The sequence below is a fragment of the Tinamus guttatus genome, unplaced genomic scaffold, assembly GCF_059628265.1.
Source record: "Tinamus guttatus ecotype Peru unplaced genomic scaffold, ASM5962826v1 Tinamus_guttatus_pri_ptg000052l, whole genome shotgun sequence".
Classification (NCBI taxonomy): domain Eukaryota; kingdom Metazoa; phylum Chordata; class Aves; order Tinamiformes; family Tinamidae; genus Tinamus; species Tinamus guttatus.
Window position 1 is genome coordinate 8,734,183 of NW_028288586.1, and position 25,180 is coordinate 8,759,362.

At 44.4% G+C, this 25,180-nt stretch overlaps 1 protein-coding gene across 1 annotated transcript in view; it reads left to right on the forward strand.

Annotated features, from left to right (window-relative positions):
* SORCS2 (sortilin related VPS10 domain containing receptor 2) overlaps window positions 1-25,180 on the forward strand; it is a 493,766-nt gene that overhangs the window by 152,103 nt on the left and 316,483 nt on the right. The window contains 1 exon segment of the mRNA XM_088539999.1: window positions 10,176-10,243. Within this exon segment, the coding sequence (XP_088396125.1) occupies window positions 10,176-10,243 (68 nt within the window).

Here is a 25,180-nt window from a genome sequence, read left to right on the forward strand (position 1 = left end):
GTGTGTGTTCTTGTTTTCCCAGGGCCCTTCTGACTTTTTCCATCCTGGTCCTGTGTCACAGGCCTGAGTCTTTTGAGTAAGAGGTGCTTTAATAGCCTGGGCATTTTAACGTTGTTCTGAGCAGCACCTGCGGCGCAGGAGGAGCTCTGTGTCCACCCCTGCTGCCTCTCAGGGCTTCTGCCTGCAATGTTGGCCAGCCTCGCCGCGTCGCGGAGCCATCGCGGCCGTGTTGGGCAGCACGCGCGTCCTCGCCGCGTCGCGGAGCCATCGCGGCCGTGTTGGGCAGCACGCGCATCCTCGCCGTGTCGCGGAGCCATCGCGGCCGTGTTGGGCAGCACGCGCGTCCTCGCCGCGTCGCTGAGCCATCGCGGCCGTGTTGGGCAGCACGCGCGTCCTCGCCGCGTCGCTGAGCCATGGCGGCCGTGTTGGGCAGCACGCGCGTCCTCGCCGCGTCGCGGAGCCATCGCGGCCGTGTTCGGCAGCACGCGCATCCTCGCCGTGTCGCGGAGCCATCGCGGCCGTGTTGGGCAGCACGCGCGTCCTCGCCCTGTCGCTGAGCCATGGCGGCCGTGTTGAGCAGCACGCGCGTCCTCGCCGTGTCGCTGAGCCATGGCGGCCGTGTTGGGCAGCACGCGCGTCCTCGCCGTGTCGCGGAGCCATCGCGGCCGTGTTGAGCAGCACGCGCGTCCTCGCCGTGTCGCGGAGCCATCGCGCCCGTGTTGGGCAGCACGGGTGTCCTCGCCGTGTCGCTGAACCATCGCGGCCGTGTTGGGCAGCACGCGCATCCTCGCCGCGTCGCGGAGCCATCGCGGCCGTTTTGGGCAGCACGCGCGTCCTCGCTGCGTCGCTGAGCCATGGCGGCCGTGTTGGGCAGCACGCGCGTCCTCGCCCTGTCACTGAGCCATCGCGGCCGTGTTGGGCAGCACGGGTGTCCTCGCCCTGTCGCGGAGCCATCGCGGCCGTGTTGGGCAGCACGCGCGTCCTCGCCGCGTCGCGGAGCCATCGCGGCCGTGTTGGGCAGCACGCGCGTCCTCGCCGTGTCGCGGAGCCATCGCGGCCGTGTTGGGCAGCACGCGCGTCCTCGCCCTGTCGCGGAGCCATCGCGGCCGTGTTGAGCAGCATGCGCGTCCTCGCTGCGTCGCGGAGCCATCGCGGCCGTTTTGGGCAGCACGCGCGTCCTTGCTGCGTCGCTGAGCGATGGCGGCCGTGTTGGGCAGCACGCGCGTCCTCGCCCTGTCACTGAGCCATCGCGGCCGTGTTGGGCAGCACGGGTGTCCTCGCCCTGTCGCGGAGCCATCGCGGCCGTGTTGGGCAGCACGCGTGTCCTCGCCGCGTCGCGGAGCCATGGCGGCCGTGTTCGACAGCACGCGCGTCCTCGCCGTGTCGCGGAGCCATCGTGGCCGTGTTGGGCAGCACGGGTGTCCTCGCCCTGTCGCGGAGCCATGGCGGCCGTGTTGGGCAGCACGCGCGTCCTCGCCGTGTCGCGGAGCCATCGCGGCCGTGTTGGGCAGCACGCGCGTCCTCGCCGTGTCGCGGAGCCATGGCGGCCGTGTTCGGCAGCACGCGCGTCCTCGCCGTGTCGCGGAGCCATCGTGGCCGTGTTGGGCAGCACGGGTGTCCTCGCCCTGTCGCTGAGCCATCGCGGCCGTGTTGGGCAGCACGCGCGTCCTCGCCGTGTCGCTGAGCCATGGCGGCCGTGTTGGGCAGCACGCGTGTCCTCGCGGTGTCGCTGAGCCATCGCGGCCGTGTTGGGCAGCACGCGTGTCCTCGCCGCGTCGCGGAGCCATGGCGGCCGTGTTGGGCAGCACGCGCGTCCTCGCCGCGTCGCGGAGCCATCGCGGCCGTGTTGGGCAGCACGCGCGTCCTCGCGGTGTCGCTGAGCCATCGCGGCCGTGTTGGGCAGCACGCGCGTCCTCGCCGTGTCGCTGAGCCATGGCGGCCGTGTTGGGCAGCACGCGCGTCCTCGCCGCGTCGCGGAGCCATCGTGGCCGTGTTGGGCAGCACGCGCGTCCTCGCCGCGTCGCGGAGCCATCGTGGCCGTGTTGGGCAGCACGGGTGTCCTCGCCCTGTCGCGGAGCCATGGCGGCCGTGTTGGGCAGCATGTGCGTCCTCGCCGTGTCGCGGAGCCATCGCGGCCGTGTTGGGCAGCACGCGCGTCCTCGCCGTGTCGCTGAGCGATGGCGGCCGTGTTGGGCAGCACGCGCGTCCTCGCCGCGTCGCGGAGCCATCGCGGCCGTGTTGGGCAGCACGCGCGTCCTCGCCGTGTCGCTGAGCCATGGCGGCCGTGTTGGGCAGCACGCGCGTCCTCGCCGCGTCGCGGAGCCATCGCGGCCGTGTTGGGCAGCACGCGCGTCCTCGCCGTGTCGCTGAGCGATGGCGGCCGTGTTCAGCAGCACGCGTGTCCTCGCCCTGTCGCGGAGCCATCGTGGCCGTGTTGAGCAGCACGCGTGTCCTCGCCGTGTCGCGGAGCCATCGCGGCCGTGTTGGGCAGCACGCGCGTCCTCGCCGTGTCGCTGAGCCATCGCGGCCGTGTTGGGCAGCACGCGCGTCCTCGCCGCGTCGCGGAGCCATCGCGGCCGTGTTGGGCAGCACGCGCGTCCTCGCCGTGTCGCGGAGCCATGGCGGCTGTGTTGGGCAGCACGCGCGTCCTCGCTGCGTCGCTGAGCCATCGCGGCCGTGTTGGGCAGCACGGGTGTCCTCGCCGTGTCGCGGAGCCATCGCGGCCGTATTGGGCAGCACGGGTGTCCTCGCCCTGTCGCTGAGCCATCGCGGCCGTGTTGGGCAGCACGCGCGTCCTCGCTGTGCACCTCCGCGTGGGAGGATGCTCCTCTCCCCTTTCACACCGCACGGGACTGAAATTAGCTTCCTCTTTTATAAAGCACAAGTTCAGGTCCTTCAAGCTCCAGGAAACATACGGTTAAGTCCCTGTGGATGATTTGAAGGATTTTCTATGCTGTGAGTCTTTGACTCATCTTCATACAGCACTGAAGTCCTTGCTCCCATATGCAATCCTGTAAATCCTGTTTATGATAGGCAATTAGGTTTTGTTTGCACACCACTATAAGTCATTCTCAGAAATAATTTAATGTAGTTTTGAGGACTGTGTGAGTGGATGCAACCTGTGATAGATATGATGTTATCAGGTCATGATGATATTTAATCTTGTGGCCCTAATGAAGACAGAGCAGCTGTAAGAGAGAGTTCCCAATATGAACATACCTGCCAGCATCCCCGAGCTAAGCAAGCATTCTTCCCACTTGGTAGAATCCTCCACAAGATGTTTCCATATGTTCTGCATATTTTCTTTCTTTTGAAATTAAGAGCCTAATTATATTTATACAATAATATTAAAAAAAAAACTTTCTTTGACTTCAAAAAACAATTCCGTGATGCAGATCGAAAGTTCAGTTTTGCATTTTATATTTCCCTGTTGGACAATTACACTGCATGACAGACTGAGAACATTTGATAAATAGGACTTAGGATTTGATCTCTCTTCTCTGGTAGTGAGTAACTATATAACATTGACTGGAGTGAATTGCCTGTCCACAATATTGGGTTCCTGAAATATCCAGAGGAAAGAATATATTTTTACATGTCTTTTCTGTGGATATCAATTCTGCTGCTGCTTGAATTTTCACGGGAATGAAAAAAAGTATTTCAAACAGGTTTGCCTCAACAGGACAGACTGTTAACCCATTCTAGAATACATTATTAGACAAGATGAATAAAGCTAATCTGTTTTTCAAAAATGTTCCAATTAGGTGTCAACCCAGGCTGTTAAAAACTATGAAAAAATATTTTTGCTCCATGCTTTAAAAGTTTATTCCCTTAGCATATTTGTAGATGTGGTTTTAAGAGCTTATAAAAGGCTTTGTTAAATATTCAGACTTGCACTCACATGTGTGCACCTCTTCTACAGCTGTGTGGAAAAAGGCAATGGCAAAGAATGGGTTATTTTTGTGTCAGAGGTGACAGCAAGAGAACAAGAAGCTAAAACATTAGACACTGTGTCCTGGTTATTTGGCCTTCCAGAGGAGTTTCCATTTGCTTGTCCAAGCACTGCGTCTCCAGCTGGCCCCGCAGTTAGAGCTGCGTCCACTGCTTGTTCAAATGGGCAGCGATGTGAATATATTAGAGTAGTAATAGTCAGGATTGGTCACTGCCACTCCGGGTACAACAGCCTTATCACGTAGGGGTAATTTTCTTAGAAACTTGTACTGAAAAATTTGGCAACACTTTGAGATGACGAGAAGGCATCTCTTTTGTTTTTCGGGTTTGGACTGAAAGCTCATGCAGGCAGTTCATTGTCTTTTTTGTTCTGTATTTGTGTAGTGCTAACATGATATAATCCTTTCCTCTACCAGATAGTGGATTAAGTGCATTAGATGTCTTAAAATTATTCTTTTATCTAAATGTTTGCAGGGTCAATGTGTAAAGTGCTGTCTTTAACATGGTTGTGAATGCAGAAGTAATCACAACCATCACTTTCAAGAATATGCACTTATTGAGCTCTTGTGGATAGAAATACCTCTTAGAGAATAGGAGTTGAGTCATTATTGTCTTGCCTTGAATTATGAGTAAATTCACTGTACAGTATTAGTAATGCTGAAGACAAGTGCACTGATCCAGTCAGTGACTTCATACCCAGCAAGTTCTGTCTTCTCCCAGTACAATTTAGCTGAAAGAACTATAAATCTAATCTTCTTAAGTCTTTCATGTTAAATCATCTGTTGCTTTTATGAACTTTATTACCAGAGAGGAGTAGAAGCTTGTACAGTGGAGTCTTAACTGCTTTGGTAATGGCCTAAATGTCTCCTTCTCACCTTTTATCATACTGCTGCAACAGTGTTAACTTAAATGCTATCTTTCAACTATCATTTTTTTTTTCAGCTAAAGCAAATAGTACTGTGGCAGTTAGTCCATGTAATAGATGTGTAGAAATATTATTTTGTATTATGCATCTCTTGTTTTTTACTTTTCTCATAAGTGTCTCTGTTTTAAGTAATGAATGTAAAGACTCCTTAGCAGGACGATAAAAGAGTCTGCCTGCTGCCAAACCGGGAATGGCTCAAAGGGTTGGACGATTGGCAGTTACCTATAATTTGTTATGGCACTTTTTGATCAGTGCTTGTCAAGAAAGTTTTTGGAGTACAGAGGTTGTTGCTGACGAGTTGTCTGTGCTTGATCTCCCTGAAACAGTTACTCATGCTTTAAAAAAAAAAAAAAAAAAAGAGGCAGAATAGGCTGCATTCTCAGGCAGCAGCTTATGTTCCTTCCCATCAGGCAGAATATTAAGTGCCTGTTCAACTTGATTCTTGTGAACACTTTTGTCGATTTCAGGGAGTTCATTCACAGAAATTAAATTAAGCAGATGCTAAAAAGTTCTCAGTAGCTTGAGTCTTTCTGAGCAGTATATTTTTTTCTGGTAATATGGGGTGCCCAGATGTATTTATAGTATACTTATACCTTTAAATAAACTTCCGAAAATGCACAAAAAAAGTAATGCTTGCAGTTATGTATTTGTTATCTATTAAGCCTCTGAACAGATTCTGAAAAAATAATATTAGCTCAAATAGGAAATGGTGGGGATCAATTAAAGCTTAATCCATAAGAATTTCCGTGTAGATTGAAAATGAGATATATCTGGTAAGAATGGATGATAAAAGAAAGCATCATGGGGAGAGCACAGGAAAAGCTTTTTTTTTTTTTTTTTTTTTTTTTTTTTCCTCTCCTCTTCTCCTAGGGAAAATGATTGATCTAGAATTCTCCCTTTTTTCCTTTCTCTCCCTTTTGAGGTTGCATGGTGATGAAAAGAGAGGTTTAAAGTCAGCCCCTTTAAATCCAAAAAAAATTATTAGGATATGATTAAAAAAAGCACTTTATAACCCTTAAAGAGAATGTTTCCTCTTTGGCAGGCTTGCTGCAAAGGATTATCAGAAGAGAACAGAAGGAAAGGAGAGGGGAAAAAAGGAGATAATTCTAATTTTAGCTGTATGTAGGTAGTAGTATCTGTGGAATTTTCCACTTATTCTCCCTCTCTTCCATTGGAGACTCAGTGCAATCATGAAGATGGGTCTATTTCTGATAGGGATTTGGAGGACAGAAGCTGCAAAGACTCTTTTGATTGGAGAAGAGTTTGGAGTTACAGCCATATACAGTTTGGTTTGGAGTTATAGCAGTGAGAGTTGATCTGCACAAAAAGCAAGTAGCGAAAGCAGGGGCAGGGCAGGGGAGCTTTCTGGGGCAAATCAAAAATTTCCTTGAGAAAGTCTCTTTGTCACTACTTTCTTTATCTCCCAAAAAGGAAGGATAAAAAAGTTGAGGTGGAGTAATTTCTAAAGCTGAAGCTCTCCCAGCTGCACAAATTGGCCAGAATTAACCTGTTATTCCCTGTACTGAAAAACTTGTTCCTAATGCACTATCATGGGACTTTAGGAATCCTAAGGACTGCTCCTTCATGTCTTGGCCAATATGCAGGAATACTGGACAGCTGTGTGTGTTGGATGGGGTCATCACCCAGTGAAAAGGGAGATAACAGAGCACAGCTTTTGTGACATGGCATATAATTCCATAGAACTTCCTGGAAAAGAGGTGCAAATACAGTTACTTGAATTCCATGCAAGGAACCTGGCAGGAAACTGGGGATGTTTCATTCTTTTTTTTTTTTTTCTGCTTTTTTAACTGTTTCTGGAAGGGAGAGAAACTGCAAAGCCCTGCCACATTGCTATCAAGTGGCAGAAGGAGGTAGGATTAGAGCAAACGGTAAAATATAGTTAGAAAAATATAAAATGCAGTAAGGACAGTTCCTAAGGGAGGTATGCAGCTCTCAAACGCTGTGCAAAAAATAAGATCTGTGCCAGAGATCCATGGCTTTGGATCAAGATGTGTGTATAGTTTTACTTGCACTTGCCTAAAACTCTCTAACAACCCTATTTCCGATCCTGGGTCTTCATTAAAGTCAGTCTCCTTTAGGAGTTGGAGGCCTTGGTGTGACTGTGGATAACAATGAATTGTTAAGAAACCTGGGAAGGCAGTGAAGAAAGAATGCTCAGGGGTGTCTGTGTCAGAGCAAAGGAAGCAAAGGACATACATTTCTTAGGTATATTTGACCAGGGCTGCTATCAGATGTTCATAAATTCCTAGTATGCCACTATAAATTACTGCTGCCGTCTCTGTTGACATTGTATTGGGGGCTAACTCAAGGGACTGTGAGTGAATTAAGATGAAATAGATTAAAATGACTAAAAGAGGAGGAGGATGGATGAGGGGATCTGTAGTCAGCCCTATAGATCTGTCTTTAGCTAGAAAATCTGGTGAATCTGAACTCTTCTCCACTGCCATTAAACAGCGTTTGGTGGAGCTGTCCATGGCTGGCACTAGTATGACCTGGGCAAGCACCAGACAAGTGCTGCAGTGCATCCAGCATCTCTTCAACCACAGGCCACGCAGGTGTTTCTCACCAGGCAGGAGCATGTGTGAACCTTTGGCTCCTATCAGACTTGTAAAACACTTGTTAATTATGGAGTGCCATGAAAATGGAATGTCTGTTCAGTGAAACAGAGCTGCACTCTTACAGGCGTTGCACAGAACCCCAAAACACCTTTATTTGTGTGTGGAATGATTCCTTTGTTCTTTAATCAGCTTGTTAACTGAGATGGGATGCAGTTCTGATTATGCATTGGCATAACTGAAATATTGGTCAGCCCTGCTGGCAGAAATCTGCAAATACTGTTAACTCCAAGATGGCTGATGATGGCTCTGCTTTGCCTACTAAATCATTTTCTGAAATGCAAAATAGGGCATTTGATTTTTTAAATTAATTTAGCGGTCAGATTGGAGCAGAGCTGTCCCTTCTATCCAAGAAGATACTTGGAGAAAGGGAGCGATCCTGCAGTGTAAATGCCTGGCACCCGATGCAGTGTGCAATGAGCTGACAACTGTGCATGTGAAGGGTGCTGGAGAAGGGCAGCTTTCTGCATCGGGGGCTGCTTGGCCTGGATGAGCTACTACCAGCAAACAAACACTACAGTGCGGGGCAGTCCTTGGTTCCTAGGCTTTAGTGTTTAGGACAGATGATGAGGAACAGCCAGCTTGTTTGGAAGGGGTTTTGTAGATCCTTCGGTAGAGGTAAAATTCACAGCTGGTGAGTTGGGAATATCCCAATACTATCTGTATATTATGATAACTAGTTTAAAATCCAAAGTGGAACACCTGGCTTGTCCCATGGTGGAGAGCGGCTCCAACATAACCACTGAAAACCATCTAAATGAAAAATATTGGAGTAACAGGATGTGCAAAGATGAAAAAAGTTGGATTAAACTGAGGATTCGTTCTCTGGTGCTGCATGAATGTAAGGACATAGCAAGTAATGTAGGAGTAGGACCTTATATCTCTTGATATTTTCTTTTTTAGTTTGATGGGCCAAATTTACATTTTTGTTTCTTGTAAGAAAATCTCCTAGGTCTATGTCAGTTTTGTGGTCTAGGTATTTCTGTTGCTTCAAAAATCACTATTTCTCCCTCTCCCCCCCGCCCCCAAATAAGTGGGAGTGATAGAGGCTTGCTCCCAGTAGTGGGTTTTTTTGTCCCTTTTTTTTTTTTTCTTTCTCTCTAATTGCAACTACCAAAAAAAAATACAGTAGGAGACTGACAATGGAATAAATAGCTGACCTGATGGAGCGTGTTTGAGCTGCAGCCAGGAATCTCATCAGAAGATAACTCTCTCCTTTGGGAAATGGTTCTTTCTCTTGGCTTTGTACTCCCATTGTAACCTATTTACAGGGAAAAGATTTCATTTTTTCTGTGTTTTAAATCAAACTTTAATTTTTATAGTGTTTTCTCATCAAACTCCAACAAAGTGCAATAAGAAAGAGTAGTGTGGTAGGTTATGACTCTTTTGAGAATAGGAAAAAGTAATGTTATTTGTGAATTATGGATTGGTTTTGCTTTTTCCTATTTAGCTAGGAATAAGACTCATGAATTTATTAGGCTTAGAACACTCTGAGACTGATACTGTAGCTGAGCTTTGCAAAATGGTTGTGTCAAAGTCAACATGGAGATAATGTTGTGGAATTCGGTGTTTGCACAGCCTCCAGGGTACGGAGATCTGCTGTTGCTTAAATGTAGTATCTGTATATTAATTATGCACATAATCAAAGCGAATGCCTGCAGTTACTGTTGGCTAAAGGTTTGATCTGGTGGTCAGGAGCAGAGGAAGTGCTGGCTAAATAAAAGCAAGCTCTTAAAAACCCGCACTAAAGAAAGTTAACAGCTGTGCAAGGAACCTGAGCTGCTTCCAGCTTCACTTCCCTAGGGCTGCTGCGGTGACTGGGGTATGAGAAGGACTAATAGGGACTGGCACAAAGTGAAGGACATCTGTTTCAAGTGATCTGAGTATGAAACATGGTAGTAAGGTCCACACATAAGTTGTGGGCTAGCATTTTACGTTGGCTGATCAGCAAGTCTGTCAAATGTTGAACTGATTACATATCTTTCTTACTAATTCTTAGGTTAAAATATTTGGTGAATTAAAATTGGTCACATGTGTGTTGTTGAGTTTTGGAACCTAGATGAATAAGTTGCATGTTACAGAGTCGATTCTTGTAGAAAGGAAAAAAAAAAGGTGATATTTCTAAGAATGGAATATGGCAGACATTAAAGTTGCATTTCCAATCTTATAGAGAAGGCCAAAGCTCCTTTTCTGTCTGAAAGTGCTATTCCGGTAATCACATTCACTTGTCATAGCTAAACACTTTGGAATTTAAAAAAAAAAAAATCATGTAAGTAAGTGTCAAAATCTCTTAAATTTAACTGGCTCCTTCCTGCTGAGGAAGTCATTCAAAGGGCTTGGGGGCTGTCACTTGGTAGGTGGCTTTATGTGATTATTTCAACTCTACTGTTCCTGTGAAACAGGCTAACTAGTCACCAGGTTTGCAGGAAATGTGAAGTACTGTAATCACTCGCCCTGAGAAGAGAGGAAAAAAATAATCAGTCTAAAAGTTTTCTTTTTTAAAGTTTTCTGTTAAGAAGCCCAAATGAAGTGGAATATGTTTCTTCAGATGTTCGAGAAAGTCATGTTTTGTACTTGCCAGTATAATGCTGCCTATGATCTACTTTTTTTTTTTTTTTAAATCAGTTTATATATCAATATAATTATCATCATTCTCTTTTTAGGTGATCCTGATCCTTACCAAGTATTATCATACCGACATGGGAAAAGTGTTGGAGAGCTCTTTGTGGAGGTATGTTCCCTGCTTTCCTTACTTCCCACTCTTTTTACATCCTTGTTGTCTGAATGGATGTTTCTTTTCCCTTTTGAGCCTGCTGCTGAGCTGATGGCTGATTGATGCTCATGTAGCAGGGTTCGCCAGTCTCGTCTTTTCTTAATCCTTCATCAAATAAGCAGCAGTTAAATAAGGAAGAACTTGAATGGAGGTATAGCGGTTTATGCTGTAGAAAAACACAATGATAGAGCCTAAGGTACCTTTCTGATTCCATGTTACAGAATGCTGTCAGATTCTTTTACTTGGAAATTTTGCATCAAAAGTTATTTAAAGACTTTGAAATATTAACTGTGTTGGGCTATGTCTATTGGGAGTTTTTGCTGCTGTTGTGTTATATATTGAGGCAAGTAAATAATCCTGATCTGAAAGGAGTCATGATTTCCTGGATGAAATATAATACCAGTGCAGGTTATGTTGTGTCTTATAACAACTGGGAACATGCAGTAATTCAAATCAGATTTTGAAATTGTTTTTCATTTCCTCAGGATTCATGAATAAGGATATCAATATGCTATTGCTTATATGCATACAAACTGCATGCTCAGATGTCTATCAGCACAGAACCAGAGCTAATGGAAACCTATGTTACACTGGTTCCATGTCATGGATCAGGATCAATATTTTCTCATCACGTTCTTTTTCTTCACAAACATACATATTTTGAGCTTGTCAATAGGAGACATATTGCTATAATTATCTGCTGTTGGCTTGTTGATGTCATGTTTTTCAAGGTAAACAGGTAACAGATACCTAGTTTGCAAAGCTGTGTGTGCCTGAAAACATACTTTCTTTTAACTTTTTACGTAAGTGCTTCAGTATTGAATGATAGTTTCTATATCGGCTTCTTGTCTTTTGGTGTGTTCATTTTGGTTTGTTAGCTAGGCTTTGTGTCCTCTAATTTTCCGTATATTTATGTAAATCTTCCTCCGTAAAATTTTACTAGACCAGTACATATACTTTAAATGTGCAAGTATTTCATGAATCTTACTAAATGTACTATTGTTCTGCCAGTTTTACTGGGTTATCTTGTAGCAGTAGAAATAGTCTTGAAATGTTCTGCTTTTGCATCTAAGTAGTCAATACAAGAGACTCATTTGATAAGTCTGTATAAACTTATTATGTTGTCCACAAGCTTTGAGTCTATACAAAAAAAAAAAAAAAAAAACGAGTTATGAGATATCTTATGACCTACATAGTTGTGAACTCCAACAAGTGTAACAAGTGTCCAACTTTGACCTGTACAAGCAATAAATCATGTGCTGTCGTGGGATGTTGGGTTCTGTGTAGCAGCGGGGTGCCTGGTTCGGGCAGCCTGGAGGTCACCACGGCCTAGCCAAGTAGAGCGCTCTCTGCAGCACGAGAGTGTTTGCACACAAAGAAAAACTTCTAGTCATTAAATAAAAAAAACTGTGGGAGAGAGCCCACCATCAAATGCAGAGTGCTCAGGTTTGGCCTCTAGAGCTATGACAGTTCGTTTGTAATTATCCTTTAAACATACAGGATGGGAAAATAATTGCACATTTGTTTCTGCTTTAAGTTTTGTCCAACATCTTGTGTGAAGAAGACAAGCAAAAGGAAATTTGGATACTCTCACAATTGCGTAAGCGCAATCGCCTTCCTGTTATATACCCCTGGCCCGTACAACATATGCAATGTGTTACAAGTTTTGCTAACCACACTTTTCTATAATCTCCCATAGAAGTCTTTTGAGCTTATGCAGTTGGACCCTGCTCTTTCAAAATAAACATAAAACAGGCCTCAGATAATGTTGCTTTCTTTTGAGAACATAAACACTTCAAACAAGGTCATTCAGAGCTTGCTGACAGCTGGTGTAACTAAGAACCGGTGTGAACGGCACTGGAATCAAACTGGTGCTAGTGTGTGTGCCTAGGAGAACAAGGACCTTCTACTCACACAGGTAAGGAGTTAGCCAAGTGCTTGAAGAGGAGGAAAAAAAAAAGTGTTTAAGATAAGTGCCTGGACTGGGGGTTGTTCTTGCTCCATCCCTATGGAGCAGAAAATACCCCTAAGGAGGTATTTTTTTTACCCCTAAGGAGGTATTTTCTGCTTCCTCATCTTTCTCCATTCCTGTTTAAAAGCTGCACGTGCAGTTGTCAAACTGGCAGAGGCCCCTGTGGTGCTCTGAAGGGTTGTTGGTTGGCAAGGAGGGCCAGGGCACAGGTCTGGGTACAATAATTGGGTGTAACTTGGTGAAGCTCCATGTTTGTGATGTTGTGGAGCTATGTTGTTTTACTTGCATTGGCAGCAAAGTGGCCCAGAACGTGCAATGCATGTCATATTTTTTCCTAACTTCTTTGTTTGTGTCTCTAGAACTCCTCTCATTTGCATCCAAACAAATATACAGTGAAACGGATGGGAAACATGTTATAAGGGAGTTTGCCAGCAGATGAATGCCATTAATCACTGCAAGGTTTCTGTGCCCTGATGGAAATGGAAGCTGTCCTGTGGCTTCCTGAATACCTGGTGTTTAATTCTTGCATGCTCTCTAAATGAGCATAAACATGTGATAACCTAATCTACCTCCACCAGGTTAATTTCTTGATGTTGCTGTTCTCCTGCTTTTATCTTGCCAGTCAGGAAGTATTATCACAGTTTGGCATTCATTTATATGTTTATTTATAAGCCTTTGTTTCTTGAATAAAAATTCTTAAAATATTTCCTTTCTTCCTCCAAAACGTGTTTCCTCTTTGTGGGTGTGTGTGTCTCTTTCCCCTCTCCCCCCATCACTGAAATTACTTATTTTTCCCTGCCTTTACTGGCTTAGTGTAGCAGGGAGTGAGAAGGGAGAGGTAGAGAAGCCTGCCCATGTGGGTCAGGGTACAGGGTTGGGAGACCTAAGCTCTAATCCCCCTGGAGTCTTACAGGTGCCTAATAAGAAGCCCAAATGGTGTGAGATTGTGACAGTGTTAGCAGCCTCTTACAGGCATTTCTGGTTCCGCTGAAGAGCTGGAGGCACAAGCTGAGGTGTGGAAGTAGGAAAAGGCCAGTGAGTGTTTGCAGAGTGAGCTGCTCCTGGGGCTTTGCTCATGTAGCACTAACAAGGTAATTGGGTAGCTGTTGAAGTAGGGGTAAATTGCATGGTTATTTGATTCAAAGTAGGGAAATAAGCAGAGGTCACACTGTTTTGGTGTTGAATAGAAGTCAAAATAAGAAACTTAGAGAGAAGGCATGAAGGAATGTTTTTCAGATACATTGTGAAAGTTTGTAGAGTATGGTATGTCTGGGGGATACGGGTCAGGTTGGTTGTCACGCTAAGCCTCATTAGCTTAATGACAAAAACTACTATTAGAGGCTAAAACTGCAAAATTGGATACTAAAATTACCTTCACAAATTGTGCATGCAGTGAAATTTTGTACACTGATGCTATTCATACAAGAGCGCATATGTCTTAATACAGTGTGTTTAGAGGGTGCAGAAGCTGAATCAGAAAGAGCGCTTAGGAAAACAGATACTGGAGTGCCTGTCTGCATACATTTTATGGACCAGTTTGTGCATAAATATATACTTGTATGTGTTTTACAGCCCCAGCTGCCCGCATGCATATGTTGTATGAATGTAGCTTTAGATAAGTGTATTTGAACCTTAGAATCAAATATTCTAGCTCCGAATTGGTAGCTGCCAAGAAATTAATACTAATACTTATCTGCAGACCTGTGCTAATTGATCATAATCATATGTCTTGGAAATAGATAAATATTATGACCATTTTATAAATGGGATAATTGAGATGTTAAATGATTGCTGAAGGTTATCCAGTTATCAGGACTGTGTGGCCACAGAAATGCCTTCCTGCCCTGTGCTTGCATTCCCTGAGAGTCCATTTCTGACATGAACGCAGCCTTTCCCTTCCTTCCTTGATCTAGACAATGCATATTAGATGCTGCTGATGACTGCTAATAAAGTTTTGATTGCACATTTTCTAGCCCTAATGATAGGGTAGCGCTCATGCCACTTGCTGTGTAATTGCCATCGTTCCTGACAGCGTCGCCGTGTTGTTCCGGCTTTGCCACAGCAAAACCAGCTGGGTTGTTTTATACTGACTCCTCTGGGGGCTGCGTGCTGAGCCCTAGGTAAGCCACTTCCTCGCTCTGGAGAAAAAGCTGCTTCTATCTGCACCCACAGAAGGGTCTGCATTCTGGGCAAGGCCCAGCTGTGCCAGCCCGTTGAGCACCAGTGATGATCAGTGCACAGTGACTGCAAGGGTGCTTTGGCCATTTGCAGAACGGGCTACGCATAGGGATTGTTATAGGGTTAAAATATGTGCAGAGAACAAAATAATGCTCAGGAAAGAAGACTTCCAAACTGCGCCTGCCTTACATGGCTCACAGCGAGTGGAAGACAGTGCGGACGTTTGCTTCCAAACTATTTGGGGCTTATGGATGAAATCCAACTCCTGAAAATTAATTTAAAAAGCAAAACAAAAAGCCTAAGATAGTCTGGTCCTGGTGAAATCCTTTCTCCCTGTGAAATACTGCCTACTAAGTGAGCAACTGTATTCTGCAGCATCCTGTGCTTCCAGATGGTCTTGCATTGTGGTTCTGCTTTGAAAAGTGACTTTGTAGAAATGCCCCCAAGGGATCGAGCTATTGAATCTGTGATTTCCATATCAAGTTTGTTCTTTTTCCAAGTAAAAATGAAAAAGAACTGTCTTTCTAATTAGTAGCTCAGCAAACTCAGCTTGAGATCTAGTGTCTGGCTGTGCTTTCTCTGGCTGATGCATCATTTCCAGGAACACAGATTCTGCAGTGAAAATACTGTCCACCTGTGCGATGCTTTTGCCCTCCTATTATAGCCTTATTTACACCTGGCCCACTGTGAAATGGGTTTGGGCACCAGAGATGAAAAGGCAGTCCTGCAGTCCTACAGTGAGAATGTTATTTTTATTATTGAATACCAGATTTTTTATGATCTCTTTGGTAGTATTTCCATATTCACCTAATAGTATTAAAAAGACTGTCATTATCTTTGCTGCAATTTCTGTCTTGTTAATACTCTACTGTGTGTCATTTATGTATCGAATAGTGTAGAAGAGTTACTATTTTAAATTGATTTGGGGCATTTAAAATTGAATTGTGAAGCTACTGTTAGAAACCAAATGCAGTAGATTTCAGTCTATAGGTAATATTTTATTATGGTTGTTAGGCAAGAAAAGGGCATTAAAAATCAGGGAAGTGAAGGGAATGTATCTAGGCTGCCTTTGAATGTGCGAGATATTAGAGAGATGTTTATGGATGCTTTAGCAGGCAGCTGTATTGACCTGGAGCCCCAAAGGGTGCTCACGGTTCTCTGGCAATGCACTTTTACAGCGGGTGCTCTGCTGGATGCGTGACCCACCATGTCTTTTCCCACAGCAAAGACCCAGAAATGTCTGCTGTCCATAAGTAACTTCATCAAAGCCACCCACAGAAGTCTGCCCAAAATTCTCTACAAAATTATTGTTCATAGGTGGGGTTGGTTCATAACTGCTCTTCCCAGACGTTGACAGCTTGGAGCGGTGCTGATGAGGGTGACAGTTATGTCAAATGTTTGCTTGTTTCTACGCTGCACTTTGTGAGTACACAAAGAATAAATGACATATGGATTGAGATGCAGTTGGAAAACTGTGATTTATGTTGTTAGGAAAAGGCTCTTGCTTACAGTGTAATTGTGCTCCTGCTGCTGGCAGCACTGCTGCTGAGCCCGTTAAATATATCTAGGCACGTGGGGTTGTTATTCCTTTACAGTTTTTTTGTTTGTTTGTTTTTATTTCCTTCCTTCTGTAGAAGGTGTTAAATCCTTGAGAGACTTTATTGTTGGATGACTTGATTAAGAGTAGTAGTTGCATGTTTAAACGGCTATGCAACTCCGTCTCCCTTGGCCAAGTCATTTGAACCCAAGTCATGGAATTGGGGCTTGCTGTAGGTGGAGCTGCTGTCCTCAGTGTGGGCATTGGCCCCGGTGCCCGTGACTGCTCCATGGGTCCCATGGGGCTGGCAGGGGCACTGGGCGACCCTTCCTCCCCGGAGCCAGCCCGGTGCAGCCGTGTGGTGAGTTCAGAGCCAATTGCTGGATTTCCTCAAGGCTGTTGTAGGCCGGGGTGTTACTGCGCACGCCTCTCTCTAAGAAACCATGCTCTTACTAGCTGTGCCAGACAAACTCAAGATGAGCGGGGAAAGAAGATCTTTCTCTACATTAGGGGTCTGAGATTTATGCGTGTGCATGTGTGTTTTATTGTATTGTCTTTTCTTTATTTTTTTATTACTGTTTTTACACCTTCCCTACCAGAGCCCTCAGGACCGGGAAGCTCGCAGCAGGACTGCCCACAATCTAACTCCTGCACAATCCAATGGACAAGTGCAGTCTCAGGGCTCTTACTGGGGCAGGACTCCCCTAGACTACCTGAGTGTAAGAAGCAGCTGAGCCATCCTTCATTAGCCGATCAGGAGGACTTGGCTGCACCGCCATCCAGTAACCCCCAGTCCACGGGGCAGTGCAGCAGGGACCCGTAACCTTGTGGCTGATGGGCTGACTATATATGTATGTATATAGATGTGTATATATACACACACACACGTGTATATATATATTCAGTATTGTGTTTTTTTTTGTTATTTTTTCCCACTCTACAAAACAGAGTAAAGAAGAAACTACATAAGAAAGTAGCTAGTTTCATTGCCTTCACGTTTTTATGGCTGCAGATGAACTTTGGAAACCTGAACAGAATACACTTAACAAAAAAAGCAAAAACTGATAAAAGGCAGAGCCCTGGTATGGGACAGTACGATGGCAACTAGCTGCACTCAAAAACTAGTGACGCTGCTGCCTCTGCCTCTAGCCGGGTTTGGGCCCTTGCTGCAGAACCCTTGTTTGGGGCACCTCGGGCCCTTCCTGGGGCCTGCAGCTCGAGCAGCCTTGCCCCCTTCTATAGGATACGGGATACGCACTCCGTGCTGCTGCATCCCTTGCTAACTGACGGCAAATTAATTTGGTGGTTGGAGCCGAATGAATGAGCAGCTGCACAGGCAATTATGCAGAATGGTATGGAAAAATGCACTGTTAATGTTTTATTCTCTCATTATCCCTGCAGTATGGAATGTATTTTTCAACGTGGAAATAACTAAAGCGGTATTTCCCACATAAATTATTTATTAGAAACTTCATCACATCAGACAGCTTTTTCTGCTTTAATTTTGGTAGGGATTAGAAAAATAAAAGCTCCACACAGGCTGGATTTTAACAAGTAAGTCTAATTCTATGGGTTGAAGAGTTTGCAGGAGGGTATACAGTGATTAAACGTATCATATAGCAAGATTTAAATGTCTTGACTTTTTTAATGTTCTTTGATAGGGATATTTAGTCAAGACAAAGTGTGGGTCTTTTTTCCCTTTCTCTTCCCTCTCTCATTGCAAAATTGACTCTTTTTTTTTCCTTATATATGATTTTTGGTGTTTTTTGCCCCTCCCTTTTTCTTCTGCTTCCCACTTTTTCCACTATGACATTGTTTCCTTCTCTCCCATATCGAGCATGGCTAGTAACTGATTTTGCTTTTGTGAATAGCAGTTCTTGAACTAAACTTCCCAAAGACAGCCCAGTCTGTCACCTGGCCTCCTTCCTACCGGCCTTTTCTTGCAAGTTAATGTCCTGCCCCTTCCAGGCCTCATTTTCCCAGCCATGCCTGGAGAGGCTGCTTGTGGGTGAGATGTTAAATGCTTACAAAAATCTTGCTGTGTTTTAGCTGAACATCCAGCTTGAGCTTTGTCGACTCTCAGGGGGACAGTCCAGGGCTGGTGTCCTCCTGGTGACACCCCATGGCCTTCCTCTGCGCTTGCCTTGGCAGCCCGTAGCTTGTTCTGTGACCTGTGAGCAGGTCTGATCCCCATTTTGTGCCATGGGATCTGAAATGGCGATTGTTTTCTGTGCAAAAAGCCTGTTACTGACCCCAAATCTGGCATGCATTTCTCTGCCAAATGGATATTTTCCTTTTCGAGGGGGCATTCAGGTCCAATACCCTCCTTGCTGGAGGCATTGCCTCACCAGCGCAATGCAGCTACTCCTGGCCCAAAAGGCAGGGGAACAAGTAGAGCGGACGTGCAATAAAATCTCCTTTCTTAATATCAAAAGGACTTCAGAGTTCAGTCAGCCTCTCTCAAAAGAGTCTACATAGGTTACCCTTTTGATAGCAAGTGTTTCAAGCTCTTGCTTCTGGCAGGAAGAGGAAGTGTGGTTGTGCTTTCCGTAGGGTTCAGACAGTATCCTGTAATGCTGATCCATGGGATCGCTATGCTGAACACTTGAACCTAAAATGTTAAACACATGGGAGAGAAAATGGTTTTAAATTCTACTGTCTTACCAGAATTTTGAAGACTTATCACTATTTTATCTTAATTCTTACCATATGCTGTCCGTGCATTAATTTTGTAATGTCTCTTTGGGATACAGCGTATATGGGGAAAAAGTGATTAAAAAATAAAATTGTGTCGTAGTGAAGTAAGCTATTTAGACTCTGAGATTTCTCTGCCTTGCCTCTGCCCTTAGGCAGTGTCTGTGCTAAATACTGGTCGCAGACTGCAGTATTTTTTAATTTGCTTTTTTCTTCACTCTGCCTTATAAAAATAGAATAACAGCAATATTTTATTATCTATCCATACTTAAAAATAACAGAAAATATGCAGTTGGTGAGTTTTTCCGTTGGTGAGGATTTCAGGTGTGCAATACTTAAACTCCTGGTGTCGTTCTGGTGCATCTTGCGGCTTGGCTCGGCTCCCCGCGCGCCCTGCTCGCGGCTGAGGGAAGCCCGGCCTGGGAAACGCAGACAGCACCGTGAGAGGGCAGCGCGTCTTGGCCAAGGGCAGGAGCCGAGAGGAAAACGACTTGTGCCGAGGCTTCCGCAGGGCCTCAGGTGAACTTGTGAATGTGCCCGTCTTCCAGAATGGAAAGCATCCAAGAGGCACTTTTAAATAAAAGGAGGAAAGAAAGTTTATCCATTAAAGAGCAGAAAACTGTGTTAAAAGGATGTTGTATAAAGCCCATGTCCTTTGTTCCCATCCCAGCATTGGCTTACTAGGTCCCAATTAGAGAAGAGCTTGGCTGCTTGCTTGGATGTGCTTCTGGGGCTCCCTCTGTGCTGTGCACCGGTACATGAAACACCAGCTGGGTTTCCAAAAGTTTCACAGTGCGTGTTGGACTTGGCATCTCAACAGGCTTGCCAATATTTGTAAAATACTTTAGTAATTACTTATGAGTAAATATTTTCTCTTGGTTTCCATGTTATCTGGATGTCTTCACCTTGGTACTTCCAGATGCTCAAGTTTTACAAAGCTTTTGACATTCCATCTTGGGATGGAACAAATTGTTACTACTGTTATTATGTATTTAATCTTTTCTTTTCTTTTCTTTTCTTTTCTTTTCTTTTCTTTTCTTTTCTTTTCTTTTCTTTTCTTTTCTTTTCTTTTCTTTTCTTTTCTTTTCTTTTCTTTTCTTTTCTTTTCTTTTCTTTTCTTTTCTTTTCTTTTCTTTCTGCAACATGTTTGGAAGGGCTGTGAATAGAACACACAGACATAGATTCATTGACTGAAAGGATAATGTAGGTTGCAAGAGAGACTCTGGAGGTCATGTAGCCCAACCTGCTGCTCAAGCTGGACTTCAGCTTCAGAAGCCCATCTGGTTCCTCAGGGCTTTTCCTTGAGCAGTTTTGAAAATCTCTGAGGCTGGAGGTCACACGACTTTGGAGACCTGTGCCAGTGCTTTTCCTTGTAGGGCACATGCCGCAGTTCCATCAGCAGTGCCCCTGCACCACACTGGCTCCTAGGCGCTGAGCTCTGCCTTCTACTACCTGACACAAATTGGGATACATTAAGTCTGCCCCATGTGTAGAAGTGGAATAATCTGCCCTGTGGATGTGTCTCCCTCTCCCTGCTTCAAATAGGCTGTGCCTAACTGGTCTGAATATGCAAATAGGTGTGAAAAAAATCCACCTAATGTCCATATTGAAAGACAGTGAAGTTTAGTGCTTTCAAAATTACCTCGGCAGCTAAGGCACTTCATTACCTTTGGATGAAGATAACATCGGTCTTGTTTGCACTGAACCTCTAAGTGTAAGAGCAGTGGGGACGCCAGCATTAACTGGTTGTCCTCAGTTCTGTTATGCAGCATAAATTCTTGATGGCTTTTGATTTAGTTGCTTGTACATTATTTATGACATGTCTTGGCTGCAACTGCTGTAATCCACTAAGCTAAGCCCAGCCTATTGTTTTTGCTCACAGAACTGTAGTTTGTTAGGGAGCAGCTCCCAGGTAATTGGGCAACACATGCTGTAATTGGTTATAACATGGGCTCTTCTAAGTAAACCTGTCACAAAGTTTAACTAATGCTTTAAGGGATTTATTTTTTTCCATCTGAAGACTTATCTACTACAGATAGACATTACTGTGTCCACAAATATTAGGAAGATTAGTTTTGCCAAGAAAGAAAGGAGAGCTATATTCTTTTCAGAGCACTTCATTTAGTAGAATATTCTGCTAAGTCGCAATATTGAAGTATGTAAAGGAGAAGTTTTAGGAAAAAAATCATATGGTAATCCCACAGTAGGGGTAAGGCTGAAGGCTTATTTAGGGAATGGACTTTATGCAACAGTATTCACTGCTATTGAATTTACAGAGTTTTGAACAATTGGGGGTCATCTTTAACCTGACCTATGCTTTTGTACATGTATTTTCTTGTTTGACAAGGTTTCAAGGGCCAAAATTAGATACCTCAAATAGCTGGAGTAGAAATTGCAGGTCACTAGGTCACTGAATATGCTGTGAGAAGAGGTGCAGTATTAATCTGGTGGATATCTTTTCTCTGGGTATCTTAAAATCAAGAATGGAATCTGTTGTGGAATACGTGACAGGTACAAGTTAATTGGGAACAGTGCAAAGGAAGTGGGATGCAACAAAACACCACCCGGGAAGTCAGAGTATGTGATAGCAAATGGATGGGTTTGCTGCAAGAGCCCTCTTCTCCCAAGACTGCGCTCTAGGGCTGGAGATGGGGAGCAGAAGATGCCATTGCCTCCATCAAAGATTGGTCCCCGAAACATGTTCCTGTCTCTTAGCTTTTAATAAGAGAAAAGTTGAGTGAAAGACAGACTCCTTCACCCTTTAACTTAGAGTGAAGGACCTTTTATCTCTTAAGGCCTGGGTCTGTTTCAAATCATAGAATCATAGAATGCTTAAGGTTCGAAGGGACCTCCAGAGGTCATCTAGTCCAATCCCCCTGCACACACAGGGTTACCTAGAGCATGTGGCACAGGACTGCGTCCAAGCGGGTTTTGAATCTGTAGATCCTGTTTGGCTAATCTGGAAGGGTGATAATGAGGAGACTGAAACGTACATTTTTTTGCAGGTGGAAAGGCAAAGTGAACTACTGTGTGTTGCACACTTACAAAGTGTGGTTTGGATGATTCTAAAGCAGATACTAGACCAGACAGGGATTCTTCTGTTTTTTTTTTTTTTTTCTTTGTGAATTGCTCCATGTTCAATATTTAATTTTCCTTTGCTCCCGGTAAAATTTACATGGAAAATGCAAGCTGTTCTTGTTGCCTTATTCATAGTAAGGAAGATTTCCCAGTCAGCAAATCATTAAATGTTTTCACCACAGCACTTGCTCCAAAGGAAGCACCTGTGCACTGTCACCCTTGAGGATGTGATAACCAGCTTGGCCCTTGACACTCCTTCCTTAAAAGCAAACAGAATCTGAAGGCACAAATCAACGGCTTACTGGGGAAGGGGCAATAAATGGGCTCTATTGGTGTAAATAGACTTCATTCTCAGAAGCAATAGAGCTGTAATGATTCATGCAGGTTACAAGTCAGGGCTTAAAAATAGACTTCAACTGCAATTTTTACCAATTGTGTATTTTTTAGGACAAACATTTGTAGAATACAGTGCTATTTGTTATGGAAGTGGTAATTATCTTTTTTGCTCTGCGTGGCAGCCTTTATTTTTAGCAGACTCTCCTTTGCTGGAGTAGCTGTTCCCCTGATGAAGCCCTGCAGCAGAAAAGGGGTTAAGCTCTTGCTCCACAGCAGGCGCTTTCTCCTCCTGACAATTTGCACAGTGTGGGTATTTTTTTTTGTGCATCACAAAGCATCTTCATCTAGGCAGAAACTGGGTGATCTCACTTCGGGTAGGAGGGTGGGAGGAAATGGATGTTGATTGTATACAGGTTAAATTATTGTGAGCACAGAACTTGGAGCCTTGAAAGCCCTTGGGCTTTTCTCCACGTGTCTGACAAGAATTATCTTAATTTAGACAATAAAGTGGAGAGAATTGATGTATTAGAGCTAAGGTGTCGCATATATTTGCTCTCAGCTTTCTGAGCTATTCTTGGCTCTTTCACAAGCCAGGATCTTTGTTTAGCCTCATTCCTTATCAGTCAGTATTTTTGTCACTTAGTGTAGTGGGCAGAAGACTTCAGGGAGGGACAAAGGGACTCTGGAGGAGATTCCCGGGTGCTGACTTCCTTCTGTATTTGATGGCAAATGGCAATAATGCTGGTGTGGTGTTAAAGTGAGTCCTTCCCCCTGGCCAGACCTGCCTTGGTCTTACCCAGGACACCCAGGACGGTGAGGCTCTCGGTTGCAGAAAAGCAATAGCTCTGTCTGCTGCACTTTGCCCACAACACCCACCTCAATTCCATACTGAGGCTGAGCAATGGGATTAGTCCCACCTCTGCTTAAGTATATAAATTAAAATGTAAGCTTAAGGGGTCTGGTTACCTCCATCTCAGAACAGTGTCCATTCTAGAGCATGCATTTGGCACAGGCCTCAGCTCGTTTGTATTTTATTTTAAAATTGGTACTTGACTCACTGAAACTAAGGACTGTTGAAGTAAGACCATGCTGGTAAGGCTTCGCGTAAGGCTCCCTGCAACCTGTATCCGTATTCCCTTTGATGTTTATGTGCCTTGATTGTTCACTCCATTTGTGTCACTATTTGTTCACATGTCAAACGTATTAACCCTGTATTTCCACAAATGACTTTCGGATAACCAGTCTAAGTTTCAGAGGAGGGATGTTTAGTACTTTGCAGTTGTCTAGGGCCCTTTAAAATTCTTGAAGCTGAATGCTCAGAAAAAAATAATGTTTTTTTGAAATCGACATCGTCTTTGTAGATCTGAACAGATCTACCGCTCTAAGGAAAAACTGTGACAAGCTTAGCAACTACTGGAGCAAAAGATCAGTTTTGTGACTTTCCTACAGCAAACCCTGACTACAGCTCCAAACGGAATGCCAGAGCCTACCTGGAATGCCCTTTCGTAGCGCGTAGCTCTGCAAGGAGAGCAATCCGTGGTTGTGGTGCCACAGTGAAATTATCCTGCCATGGGTGAGCTCAGGGGAGTCGTAGGAATTCTTGGTTGCCTCTGATATGGGGATAATGTCAGTCAAATGCCTCTCAGTGAGATAAATCCATTACCATTTGTATGACATGTTGTGGGAACATGCTCATGAAAAAATATATTTGATGAATATAATTTTTTGGAGTTGTGTGTCTTCAGTTGAGAGCGCCCTCATCTTCTGGTAAAGATGACAACTGTTTATGTGGTAGAACAGGAAGTATCACAAGAAAGAAAAAATAAAAGGTTGATTTTTTTTTCACCTGGTATTTCCATGTCCTCAACAGAATTCTAGTTAAGGTTTTTTCTTTAAAAGTTATTTGAGGAGTTTTAAAACTTATATCCTGTGCTTCACCAATTCTTTTCTGTTTGTTCTGTGAGTTTATTATCTTGTTAAAGGGAAATTCATGGCATTCATTCTCTATTTTTTTTTAAAGGTGCAATGCAATATCAATATGACATAAGTTAAATATATTAAAAGATGGTTAATTCACTTTTTTAAAAAATTAATGAGCATCAAGTGAGTAATCATGATATCCTGGAGCTTTGGAGAGGTCTATACCAGCCTCCTCAATATTTTAACCACTTACTTGGCTGTAAGTGGTTCAAGTTAGTGATGATGGCAGTTAGGGGAGGTGAAAAACAACCAGCAAAATCATGAAAATTTAACTTTTGGAAAAACTCTAAGTTGGTTCATTAAAACCAAGTGTGACTTAGTGGAATACTCTTGCATTTATTTGAGAGCAAGAAGTGTGGGATGTGGTGTACCAAGTTTGGTGGCATATGGTAGAAAGCTGTGACGGTAGCAAGGATGAGGAGAGCAGAGTAGCCTTCATGGTGACCAGCACGGCAAACCAGCGCTCAGGGACTTCATGGAAATTGCAGTAGTGAGGAAGGAGAAGAGCAGTAACTTGATTTCTGTGCAGGACCCTGGGAGGGTGATGCTGAAAGGCCATGTCCATGCATTTATAAACATTGGAAAGTTGAAGAGTGAGTAAAAGGAGTCATGAAAAGTTGGTGAATCAAGCAGGTGATTTGAGAGTCAGTGAAAATGGCATGCTGAGATGTGTACAGAGTTCAGTCTTTACTTACTGACAGAAAGCAGAGGCTTTTTAATCTAACAGTTAAATTTAGAAGAGGCTTGAATAAGGACTTGAAATTTGGTGTGCTCTGTCCTAGGTGACTGCTGCAGCCAGAGGGCTGCTGGTAGGTGATGGAGGGCCTGTTTGTGTGGTTTCGTTTCTGATGTTTCCCATCTTGTCTGTTGTGAACAAGAGTGTTTTTTTCTGCCTCTCAACTCTCTAGCCTAACACATTTTGATGTATTTTTTTTAAAATAATTTTCATTTGAAACTATAGTTTTCATTAGAAGGAAGCCTACTTAGCTGTATTTACTGCTAGTTTGAACAACTCATGTTGAATCTAGTTACTTGGTTACGCTTGTTCATTCACATATATTGTATAGAGTGTTAACACTTTACCAATCATGCTGGATTTTGCCAGGTGGGGGAAGGAAGA